Source organism: Moschus berezovskii, chromosome 11, assembly GCF_049115385.1.
Source record: "Moschus berezovskii isolate FMDL1 chromosome 11, NW_MosBer_1.0, whole genome shotgun sequence".
Lineage (NCBI taxonomy): Eukaryota > Metazoa > Chordata > Mammalia > Artiodactyla > Moschidae > Moschus > Moschus berezovskii.
The window spans coordinates 27,965,899-27,978,069 of NC_142470.1; the positions used below are offsets into that span (position 1 = coordinate 27,965,899).

Genomic DNA, 12,171 nt, shown 5'->3' on the forward strand with positions numbered 1-12,171 from the left:
GCAGCAACGAAGACCCGGTCCGGTGCAGCCAAAAGTACAAGGAAATAAACAAAAAAATTTTTTAAAGAGTAAATAGGAAATAAAAGACAGACTCAGCCCTGGAGAATTTAGATACTCTGTGGGTGGGTTTGTTAGACTGTTCTCAGTATGATATTGAAAAGCTATGCAATCCTCCTTTTGCTCTTTACAAATGTTGGATACTTTTTCTTAACATAAGATACAAATTTACATATTGGCAGCTGCGGCTTTCAATTTTCCGAATGGAGTTTGCTTTTAATATTAATCTGCTTTTCACCATCTTGTGTGTCTGTTTTCAATCAGGCAGGAAAATTACCAACAAGCAATTCTAGAATCATAATAATGCTATATAAAGCCTAAGTATATTTTAATACTGTCTTGATACCCACCTTGATGGACACTAAAACATTTTATGAGTAATTTCAATTTTGTATCGGGACCAAAAAAAAAAAAAGACCAAATATCTGTTTCACGTTGAAACCAGCAACAAAAAACTAATTAACAGCAGTTTTGAATTTCACATGTGTTTGGGACATAACTTTGGGAAGTTACTGGATTTCTTAGCCTCAATTTCCTCCTGCGAAAAATGAGACCTTCGTCACTTCGCCGACGAGTGTGTGTTTGTGCTGACAGACACAGAGCTGGCATTACACTGCAGTGCTCTTTTCACCCCGTTAAATGCATATTCACAGGTCATAATTTCTGCTTTTGCAGCTTCCTTGTAGGCTTCTTCATCATGTCTTTTGCAACGTGGATGTGTTCTTTCATCTTCTTGTTACTTTAATAACAAGTAGGTATTTTTTTTAATCCTACCAATTGCTTCGTTTTTAAAAAAAGAAAGTATTTCTCATCCTTTCTTTTCATAAAGGATGAAATGATGTAGTGGTTTGCTTTTTTTTGAAGTCTCCTTAACATTAAATGTGAAATTCAACAAGTCTCAATCTCTCTAGGTCTCCTCTGTCTCTCCTCAAATGCCATTTTAAACTGGAATCCCTTTCCCATCATTTAACGTCATATTTTTCAGAAATATAGAAAACACGACAATGTGCATTTATTTGGATGCTTTTAAAATTACACACTTAGCTCACGTACCAACTGTTTCGTTACCTCTTCACTTGGCTCTTGGAAAGTTACACCATGTGTTTGTCAGTAATTTGTTTTTTAAAATAACAACCTGTTCACCAAAACACATTAAACAAATATGCCATAAGAAGTGAAAGTTCAACATCACAGCTTCAGGCAGAGACATACCTCCTGGTTACTCCACACAAGTTTCTAGTCGGAAGACATCACATAAGCCAAATTGGAATCATGCTACTTATTTGGATGGAATCAGAAGAGACAGCAGTTTTTAAGACTCTTCCATCTGTTTTGTGTGTGTCCTGTTAGGTGTTTTGAAACACTCTCAATGCTTCGCCTTTAATTTGCCCAAAAGTGTTTTTCTGTGTTATAACTTCATGAAATGCAATTTGCCTGCCAGAATACCATAAGACCCGAAAAGCTTGAAAAATGTAAGAATACAGAAACTCCAAATATATTTAAAAACCACTGAAGTGTACACTTTGTATCTCAATAAAGCGATTTTTTTTAATGACACAGGGGTGGGGAAACATTATAGTTTATATAACTGTTGTAAATATAATTATGTAATTTCAAATTAAAACTTATATAAACTTATCTTTACCACTCAACGGATATATTTTTCTATCTTCAAAAAGCAGTTATGTATCTGGGCTAAAATGGAATTCATATTTTTTCCAACAAAAATTAACATAATTTTTTTTCACTTCATGGCTTTTCATTTAAAAGAAGTATTTTTAAGGACAAATTAAAGTTGTTAAACAAGATGTGGGTTTAATTACTTGAAACATAGAGTTAAATGTTTAAGAGGGATTAGATTTGGCAGATCTGGAAACACTGAGTGTCAGTGTAAATGTTGGCTTGATTTTCACTGCATGACAGAGTTGAAATACAGTATGTCCACTGAAACAGGCTAATGTCTGAAACGGCAGAAGGCTAAGACTATGTATAGTGTGGTGGGTGGGGCAGGGAGAGGCCAGTGAAAGAGAAAAAAAACAGGAAAAATCTGGAAATGGGCAAACAGAAAATGACTAAAAGCTGACTTGGAAATTTTGTTTGCCCATCCAGCAGGTAGGCTATGGTTTGCTACCGTAAAGGAAATTCACACGCTTCATTCAGTTCCAGATTTCAGGACAGAAACAAATAGCTCCATGTTAGTTTTTTTAATATCTATCTATTTAATTGGGTCTTAGTTGCGACTTGCAGGATCATCTTGTTGCAGCATATGGGGTCTAGGTTCCTGACCATGGATCAAACGTGGGGCCCCTCATTGGGAGAAGGGAGTCTAAACCTTTGGAGCACCAGGAAAATCCCACAGCTCCATGCTTTCAAGAGTTAAAAGTAATTTTCTAAGCTCAAGAGCAAAGTATATCCACTTATTCTCTCTTACCTTACTTTATAAAGAACAAACTATAACAATCTACAATTTTCTGCCTTGTTTTCAAAGAGCAAAACTGGTAAAGAACAGAGTTTGGTTACTTTTCTGGTTAAAAGAAAAAAAAAAGAGTTCAACAGATACTGAAATGTGGGAAATATAAATAATAGCAAACATAAAACAGAATCTTTTTTAAAAGGCACATAACAAAGGTATTATTCACTCAATCAGAAATTTAGAATCTGAATGTGTGAGGTCTAAAGTTTTAAAGAAAATAAACAAGGAAATAAATAAATGAGGAAAATTTAAAGAAAATAACTGAAAATCAGTTATTTCCAGTAACCTGAGGAAAATAAGTGCTTGGGTTCCAAATAAGCAAGTGCTGATTCTGAACTTCAGTGACTTTTTTTCTGATAAATGATGAAGCAATGTTAAATAATAAAACCCTACAAATCAAATCAAATTTTTAACAAGTTTTTTTTTTCATATTATATCTAATCCCAGTCAAGAGAAAAGAGAATATAAGCCAAGAAAAAATAAAGTGACTGAAGCATTTTTCTAGTATTTGATTTCCTGGGTAGACTGGCTTTAAACTCTCCCAAGGTCTATGGACTTTGCTTTTTTAAAAATAAGTGTTAAAATATATTTATAAAACAAGTTTTCCTAAGAGGAATTTTTCTATATTTTAATGCAATTTTATAAATTCTTTAAAAGACATTTCCAACAAATAGAAAGATAAGTCATATTGGAAAATGTGAATCATCCCAGAAAGGGACTTTTTGTTTCCATTCTAATTTCATTTCCATTTAATAGTCATTCACCTGCAGCCCAGATTCTTCATGTATTTGGCCAGATAGTATTTATGAACTACAAATGAGGCAATTACGTCCTCTGCTTTATGAGATCACTTACTCAAAAAAAAAAAAAAAACCCACAAAAAATAAAACCCTTTGAAGGCTGATGATGGTGATGGCATCTGAGAAAGTCATAGTAGTTCTGACTTAGTAGTTCTGACCCTCCTCTGGGAACACTGGGCAAACATACTCTTTTCTCTCATTTAGGGCCATTTCCACCCCAGAACCATTTTTCCATAGCAATAATAAACTAGTTTGGGAGATCCCCAGATGCAGGATCTGAATTTTTGAAAGCCAAAACTTCAACAATAAGACACACACAAATGTAGGTGAGACATGGCTGACTCTGGCTTGTTTTCCCTTCAAATTCTTCCCAGTTCATGAAAGCTTCATCACAGCCTAATCGTTCCCTGGCAGCACCCAAATAGAACAGATTTTTTAAAAGCCTTCTATTTACTAAGTGCTTTTCGTCAGTTTTTCACCTCTCTAACCACCCCCATTCCACTCAGAATTTATTATTCAGAGTTTGAACAGTGCTTGGCTTATATTGAGTATTCAGTAAATGTTGATGATGGAGAACATTACTGTCATTATCCAGAGACAGAAAACTATGCTTGATATTTAAACCTTAACTACCTTATCAATGATTACTAGAGAAAAAAAATGTAAGTTGAATTCTTTCAAAAGGCTCTCATGAAAGATGTTTATTGTTAAGCCCAAATATTATGTCTCGCTAGCCTAGCTTTATAAAATAAAAGAGCTTTACTCTCAAAGTAAATGCCATGGAGAGAAAATGAGGAGACAACTATTGTAGATTAAAAAGCAGAGACTTAACAACAGAACGCAGTGTTAACTTGATTGACTCCAGATCCCAGAAATAAAAATCTACACAAGACATTTTGGAAACAATTGGGGAATTCAAATATGGGCTGGGCATGGATGGTATTATAGAATTATTAGTTTTATTACGTATTATAATGGTGTTGTGGCTATAAAGAAGGCTGTCTCTATTCTTAGACAATGCACGCTGAAATATTTAAGGGTAAAGTATGGTAATATCTGCAACTTATTTTCAAACAGTTCAGCACAAAAGTTATATATTTAAATACAGAGAATAAGCAAATGTGACACAATGCTAACAACTGGTGAATCTCAATGAAAAGTTTAAAAGTGTTTATTGTACCATACTTTTCAATTTTCTGCGGAGGTAAAAATTTTTAAATAAAAAGTTGGGAATAAAAAACAGCAAAACAGTTTTCCTGAAGAAAATACCATATGTTTCTTTAGATATTTTACTGTAATAAGATACAATCATACATTCTTATTAATTATTTACAGGTTATAAAAGCATACCTACTCAACATAGTTACTCAGCCTAAATCAATTACCTAAGTACAGCATTTAACTTTAAGTGCTGATGCATGAATCTCCTTATCTTAAATATAAGTCAGAACAGTTTAACACCAGCTTTCAATTAGACAAGGAGATGCCAGCCATTAGGATCATGAGTTTAAATTTTCAATAATTTCTTCTTTGCTTTTCTTCTTTGTCTAGAATTGTCTGTTTTAAGCTCAAAACAGCATCTTGAAATCCAGGATTTAAGTCTAATACTTTCTTGAAATCTTCCAAAGCATCATCAAAGTATCCTGTACAAGAACCCACGGTGCAGGGGGGGATGAAAAAGAGGAAGAAAAAGCTTAGTATTTCTACATATTATTCATAGTAAAGTTTGGATACACACTCCTGTTTTTATATTTACAAGCTTTCAATCACTTTCAATCATTTACTTTCAAAGCTTTCAATCACTTACTTTCAATCACTTTCAAATTACTAAAGGAATTTTTTCCTCTTGATAATGATATACGGATGTGTGTACCACAGTAACTTTGCACACCCTTACAGAACAATATACTTAAAATTAGTTATGGGCTACCTACGGAGATTTAACAGGTAAATACCTTAAATTGACACAAACTTTCAATAAAATATTCCCCATTTAATGTAATTACAGTAAAATTAAGAAACAGAAAATGAATATTCTTTTTAACGCTTTAAATGAGAAACAGTCCTCACAGTCCCCGAAGTCCCAAAATCTAAAATCACTTTACTATATATTGTCTCAAGTGGGGTTCCTTGGTAGCTCATCTGGTAAAGAATCCACCTGCAATGCAGGAGACCCCGGTTCGATTCCTGGGTTGGGAAGATCCCCTGGAGACGGGATAGGCTACCCACTCCAGTATTCTTGGGCTTCCCTGATAGCTCAGCTGGTAAAGAATCTGCCTGCAAATGAAGGAGACCTGGGTTCGATCCCTGGGTTGGGAAGATCCCCCAGAGGAGGGCATGGCAACCCATTCTTGCCTGGAGAATCCCATGGGCAGAGGAGCCTGGCGGGCTGCAGTCCATGGGGTCCCAAAGAGTTGGACACAAAGAGTCGGGACACGACTGAGCAACTAAGCACAGCACGAGTGCCTTCAAAGGTTTTAACTCAGAAAAGCTGCACAGTGGATCAGGAGCACTACCCTCATTTCACAGCTGGGGACGCACAGGCACAAAGTAATGGCATGGCTCTCACTCGGGTGCCTGGGTGCAATTCCCACCCCAGTGCCCCGCTGCAGTCTCTAGTACCCACTGAAAGCCTAAAATAAATTCAGGTACACTTCCTTTGTTCCTGGCTCTAAAACTAAATTTCACCTAAGCTTCACACTGGATGATTACTACATCCGTTTTACAACATTTTTGAGAGCTCTGAATTCACAGAATACTGTCAAGGACAAAAGGGGGAAGAAAGAAATTCTTACCCAGCCTATACAATATCAAGCCTCTGTTGTAATATGGAACTTCAAAACTGGGTTGGACTTCTATAGCAGATGTGTAGTCGTCCATGGCTTCGTAAAAATCAACCCTGAAGTACTTGATTTGCCCCCTGTTGTTAAATGCAGTAGCCAAATCCTCAGGGCTGCATTTGCTTTAAACAAAAAGTTCACATTAAAAACACAGTGTTACCCCTCATTTCCACTTTCACTCTCTTTTGGGTATTGTCAAACTTCACGGCCTATAACATGCAGTGTCGACGCTGCAAAACCAAGCGGAAGAAACAGTGCAAGGAAATAAAGCCATGGAGTCAGTTTCTGTTTATTCCTGCTGTCTACTTTTGCAGGGTTGTTTAGTACTACAATGTCAATCTAAAAAGCGCGTTCACTTTACCGTGTGGTCAAAGTTCCTGTTCATTGTCACCTTGTTTTGCTGAATGTAATATTTAAAATGATTGTTTAAAGCACATGCCAGTGGGGGAAAGAAGACAACTCAGAATTGAATCAAGCAAAGGGAGAAAGCCAGCCCAAAGTCCAAGTTCGCTATGGACGTGTCGTAAAATGAATCATCAGTTTCATCCTCAAATTTTTAAATGATCTTCAAACAGTAAGATTTGAAATCATTTTCCACCAGTTAAGAAAGAGAAGTCAGCCCTGAGTGAAAATCCAAGATACTAATCCCCAGGTGTGCTGTCTGAGGATGACCTGCCCTCCCTCCAGCCTCAGCAAACATCTTCCGGAGGCCAGACCAGCTTCCTACTAGAAAGACATCATGGCTCAGGTCTACACTGGGACTCCTGTGCGCAGAACTGGCTCTGCATCTGAGGGTTCCAGAGGCTGCCCAAGGAGCTGTGAGCAAGCAGCCTTTCCGGTGAGGGGTTAGACATCCAGGCAGCTCTGACCAACCACCAGCTCAACAGGACACACCCCCACACAGCCCCACACACTACTTGTAGAAGGACAAACCATCTCCACAGAGAACTTCAATGGGCTCTGCAGAAAGATTCTGTTTTCCTTTCTTTTTTGCAAAGGGGACTCTCAAGTTTGAACCAAACAGGGAAGATGCAGGCTAAACTCATCTGTCACTCTTCATTACGCTTCACAGAGCAAAATCTAGTTCTCAGAAAATATTTGTGACTGCAGTTAGTGTTACAAAAAGTTACTTCTCTCAACATCTTAATCCTTGAGATCTCAGGCACTGGAACTACTGGTGCCAGGAGGGGTATTCACAGCCTAGGGGGTCTCCTTCAAGTTGAAGTTTCCTACCAGTGGAGAGGAACCACTGCAATTTAGAAAACACCTGTTTCTTTGAACTAGGACTGAGAGACTGGGTACACAGACCCTTCAGGATGCCACAAGCACCACCACGAAATCCTAGAGACCAAGGGGGACCCTCCAGTCACCAATCTCTGTTATGACACTAGCTGAACTGCTGCCCAGTAAAGAGTTTTAAGTAAAACGCAGCCTCGGGACTCAGTAAGGTTTTAGTCATTAAATTTCCAAGCTTCCAAACTTTGTTATAGATGTCTTATTATCAGAAGATCATCAGATATTTGATTTAGAATTAGACCTCATTATAACAAATTCTAAAAGCCTATTCTCCATATGGAAATTGTTTCATATTTGAAAGACATGGGCTAACAGTTAAAGCCAAATTTTTTTTAACATTGAGATTTTTGTAATGATAGTGTTTATTTTAATGGAATATAACCAAGTTACCTAATCCAAACGTAGATTTTTTTTTTTTGCACTTGCTAACTTTAGCAAAGAAAAAATATTTGGAAATATAGTTGATGGCTAAGGTTGCACTTTTGGATATTAAAAGAAAATGTTATAAACCATTCAGAGCAGCAGGCACGCAAAGATTGCGAATACTGTTTCAAAATGATTCAGTGATTCATTATTTAAAAATAAACGAACTCTAAAAGATATATTTAAAGAAGAAAGTTGAAAATGATAGAATTCTGTTTAACCAGGAGCTCCTAGAAGAATTTGAAAACTATAAGAAAATTTGAAGGTTCATGCAGGCATGCTGAGCAATCTTCTACTAAACCATTGCAGATTTTCTTTCTTACGCTAGTAAGGGGCATAAATTACATTTGCCACACAACAAATCTGTGCTCTCAGGCTGAGATGCACCAGGGAGGAGCAGTAACAATACTCGATGGCATCAGTATGCTTATTGCTGATAAATCCTTTTTGAAACTTGCTGCTGCTACTGCTGCTGCTAAGTCGCGTCAGTCGTGTCCGACTCTGTGCGACCCCATAGATGGCAGCCCAACAGGCTCCTCTTTCCCTGCGATTCTCCACGCAAGAATACTGGAGTGGGTTGCCATTTCCTTCTCCAATGCATGAAAGTGAAAAGTGAAAGTGAAGTCGCTCAGTCGTGTCCGACTCTTAGCGACCCCTTGGACTGCAGCCCACCAGGCCCCTCCATCCATGGGATTCTCCAGGCAAGAATACTGGAGTGGGTTGCCACTGCCTTCTCCTGAAACTTGCTAGATAAGTTTAAAAAATATAGCAAACTTTTAAATATAACAAAAAAGGAGCAGACTCATAGAGAACAAACTAGTGGTTACTGGTGGACAGACAGAAGGGGGAAGGTCAAAACAAGGAGAGGGGACTAAGAGGTACAAAACATTGGGTATAAAATAAGCTACAAAGGTATACTGCACAACACAGGAATAGAGACTGTATTTTATAATGGCTATAAATGAAGTATAACCTTTAAAAATTATAAACCACTATACTGTACACCTGTAACATATTATACTGGAGAAGGAACTGGCAATCCACTACAGTATTCTTGCCTGGAGAATCCAATGGACAGGACCTGGCAGCCTACGGTCCATGGGGTTGCAAAGAGTCAGACATGACTAAAGCAACCTAGCACAGTCCAGCTAACATATTGTACAGCAGCAACTAAACTTCAATGAAAATTTAAAAATAAAAAAGCGTTTTAACCTACTAGATAAGTGTATTCTTCCAGCTTGAAACAAGAATAGAAAACTAAATTTTCTGTTTACTAATTTTGGGGGGAGGTGTGGTATCATCTTATTGCTTGTTCAGAACTATTAACTATTACTCTGGTGTATTATTGAAATGATGTATTATTGAAATGGTGTATTGTTGAAAGCCACTTAATTTTTCTGATTTAATTCCATGTGAATTTAACAAACAGGAGAAGAATTCTGAGCCTCATACACAAAAGACAAGCTGGCATCTGGTCAAAAAACATCAAATCCCTGAAAGGAGAGGAGGGTGACAGGGCAGACAACTCAAACTGTCAAGAAAAACACTGCTCATTATCCCCTTTCTGTTCTTTCTTTTCTTGTCCTGGACCACTAACAAGAATCGTTAACAAGAACAACAAAGGCAAATCTTGGAGTAAAACAAATGCTTTGCTGCTGCTGCTGCTGCTAAGTCACTTCAGTCATGTCCGACTCTGTGCGACCCCATAGACTGCAGCCTACCAGGCTCCTCCGCCCATGGAATTTTCCAGGCAAGAGTACTGGAGTGGGTTGCCACTGCTTTTCCAAAATGCTTCGCATTCAGACATAAATATAAGATGCTTTGGAAGAGTAGGTATTAGTAGGTGAGGTTGAGACAGGCTGAGAGCTGGGACTTAGGACCATTTGCTGCAGTGTTTGCACCTAGACAAATGTCTTCTCCAGCAACAAAATACAAAAACTATAAGGAACTAAAAATAATTGAGTGCATTTGCAGCTGGAGCCAGTTATGGATAAGAAGATACAAACCAAATAAAATCCCAACTGCCACTTAATGGCAAGCCACTCCAGTACTGTTGCCTAGAAAATCCCATGGATGGAGGAGCCTGGTAGGCTGCAGTCCGTGGGGTCGCTAAGGGTCGGACATGACTGAGCGACTTCACTTTCACTTTCCACTTTCACACATTGGAGAAGGAAATGGCAACCCACTCCAGTGTTCTTGCCTGGAGAATCCCAGGGACGGGGGAGCCTAGTGGGCTTCCGTCTATGGGGTCACACAGAGTCGGACACGACTGAAGTGACTAGCAGCAGCAGCAGCCACTTCTGAAGTGCTGGAAGCAAAAACAGGGTGCCAGGAACAGAAACAGGGTACTTCACATGTCCCATCCATTCAAAACCTTGGTCCAAAGAGGTGGGTAAACCACCTAAGCCACCCCACCAGCCTTCAAGACCCCTGGACACAACCCCAACTTCTCCCCTTGCTCCCAGCAAGCAAGGGAAACTTACTTGTTTTCACTCTGCCCTGCTGCAGCAGAGACCTCAATAAAGCTTGCCTGAATTCCTGGTCTGGCCTCTCATCAATTCTCTTGCTTAGGGAAGCCCAGGAACCCTGGTCAGTATCAAGGTTGCTAATATCACAAAAAGAAAGACATTACATGCTCCCTGACAGAAGTATACAACACCTACAACGGTAATCCCACCATAATTTTGGATCTGAATTCGATCAAACCTCAAGATTTAGCTACCAACTCACAAGCGATGCATAAGACAGAAGGCTATGTTAAACGACATGGGGTGGGGTGGGGGCGGGGGTGTGAATCCAGAAGATCCAAAATATGGGACAGTCTCAGGACACAGGACTGGATATCCTTTGGTGAGGATATCCTCGTCACCAAATAAACTGCAAGGGGAGAAAATGAAGGGGAGCCTTAAAGGCTGAGAGACTTGATGTGCATTCTGACTTGAACCAACCGCGAAAACACCAACCAGACAAACAAACAAAACTTTTATTGATCAAACAGGAAAATTCCAAATAATGACGTTATGAATAATGATACTGTGGGTGCGTCTTTTTAAAGCCTTTAACGCCTAGAAATGTATTCTGAGACATCCCTGGGCGAATAACCTGATCTCCTGGGTGAAGTGACAATGCTTAAACCCAGGGATGGTCACCTGGAGGTTTATTATACTATTTCCACATATTTAAATTTCTTTTCACACGTGAAAACTCAGACCGCCTGCTGGATGCCGCGCGGCGGAGTCGCGACGCTGTGCGCTCACGTGGCACCCGCGCGGCACCTCGCCCTTACCAGGTCTTGTTAAAATGACAGGTGGGAAAAGCTCTATCCGCTCTAAGACTCCGGGTCAGAGTTAACATGGAGTCGGGACACCGTTCTCGGAGTCCCGGAGCAACGTGCGGAGGCCTGCGCCCCAAGCACGCTCCCTCGCTGCCTTTCTGTGAAGAACAAAAGCGCCCGCCCGCTGGCGGGTGAGCGCCAGAGGCCGAGTAAGCGGAGCCCTTGCCGCCCACCTTCCGGAGACCCCGTTGTCCCCACTTCTCGCGATAGTTACCTCCAGCGCGCTGCTCCCTCCGAGGCTGCACAGGCGCACTGGCGAATGTAAGCGGAGTACAGCGCCTCGGCCTCTGCGTATTCACCTCTCTTGAAATGAGCCTGGGCTAGTGCTAGGGCGGCGGGACTTTCGTGCCCTTGCTGCCCGTCCATCGCGGTCGGAGGCCTAGCTTTCCGTGTGGAACTGGGGGTTGATTTCTGAGCGATTAGAAGCGACAAGAGGCGACAACCCACAACCACTTCCGCACCTTGGAATTTAACTTTGCAAAAATCCTCGGCCCTAGCAGCCGGGGAATTTTGTGTTCTCCGAGGACCCGTCGTCTCGCGAGATCGGTGACGCTCCTGGCGGAAGGCTCAGGTGCTTCAGCAAAGCTGGGCAGACGGAACTTTCCGTTGGCAAGTGCGCTTCGGCTGTAGCCGCTGGCCCCACTTGCCGATCTCCAGAAAAGCAGTAGCTCGGTAGTCCCGAACTGGTTTCTAAGGCCGTGGTCAGATGGTGCAAGGAGCTTGCCTTTCGTTACATCGAATGGGGGGGCGTGTACCTACACACAAACTGTACATGTATATTTCCAGAATATACAGAGAATTCCTAAACTTCCATTTTTCCAGAGCGGGTGTACTACTTTGCATTTCCAGCAGCAATGCGTTGGCCTTTTAGTTACTCCGTATCTTCAACATTTGTCAGTTTCGATTCTAGCTATTATAGTGGGTGTGTAGAGATACCTCCGTTTTCCT

The 12,171-nt window shown here is 40.2% G+C and overlaps 1 protein-coding gene across 2 annotated transcripts; it reads right to left on the bottom strand.

Annotated features, from left to right (window-relative positions):
• Nucleotides 1-638: 638 nt before the first annotated feature.
• Nucleotides 639-11,955, bottom strand: TTC32 (tetratricopeptide repeat domain 32). Of its 2 annotated transcripts, none has more exons than XM_055399595.2 (3): nt 11,438-11,938; nt 6,126-6,292; nt 639-4,973 (listed from the first exon to the last, which is right to left on the bottom strand). In XM_055399595.2, the coding sequence occupies exons 1-3, from the start codon at nt 11,587-11,589 to the stop codon at nt 4,846-4,848; spliced, it is 447 nt and encodes a 148-aa protein (XP_055255570.1). In that variant the 5' UTR covers nt 11,590-11,938; the 3' UTR covers nt 639-4,845. The 2 variants fall into 2 exon arrangements, with proteins under 2 accessions (XP_055255570.1, XP_055255571.1); XM_055399596.2 differs by lacking the exon at nt 639-4,973 and adding an exon at nt 10,373-10,494 and having other exon boundaries at nt 6,161-6,292; nt 11,438-11,955.
• Between the last annotated feature and the right edge of the window lie 216 nt (nt 11,956-12,171).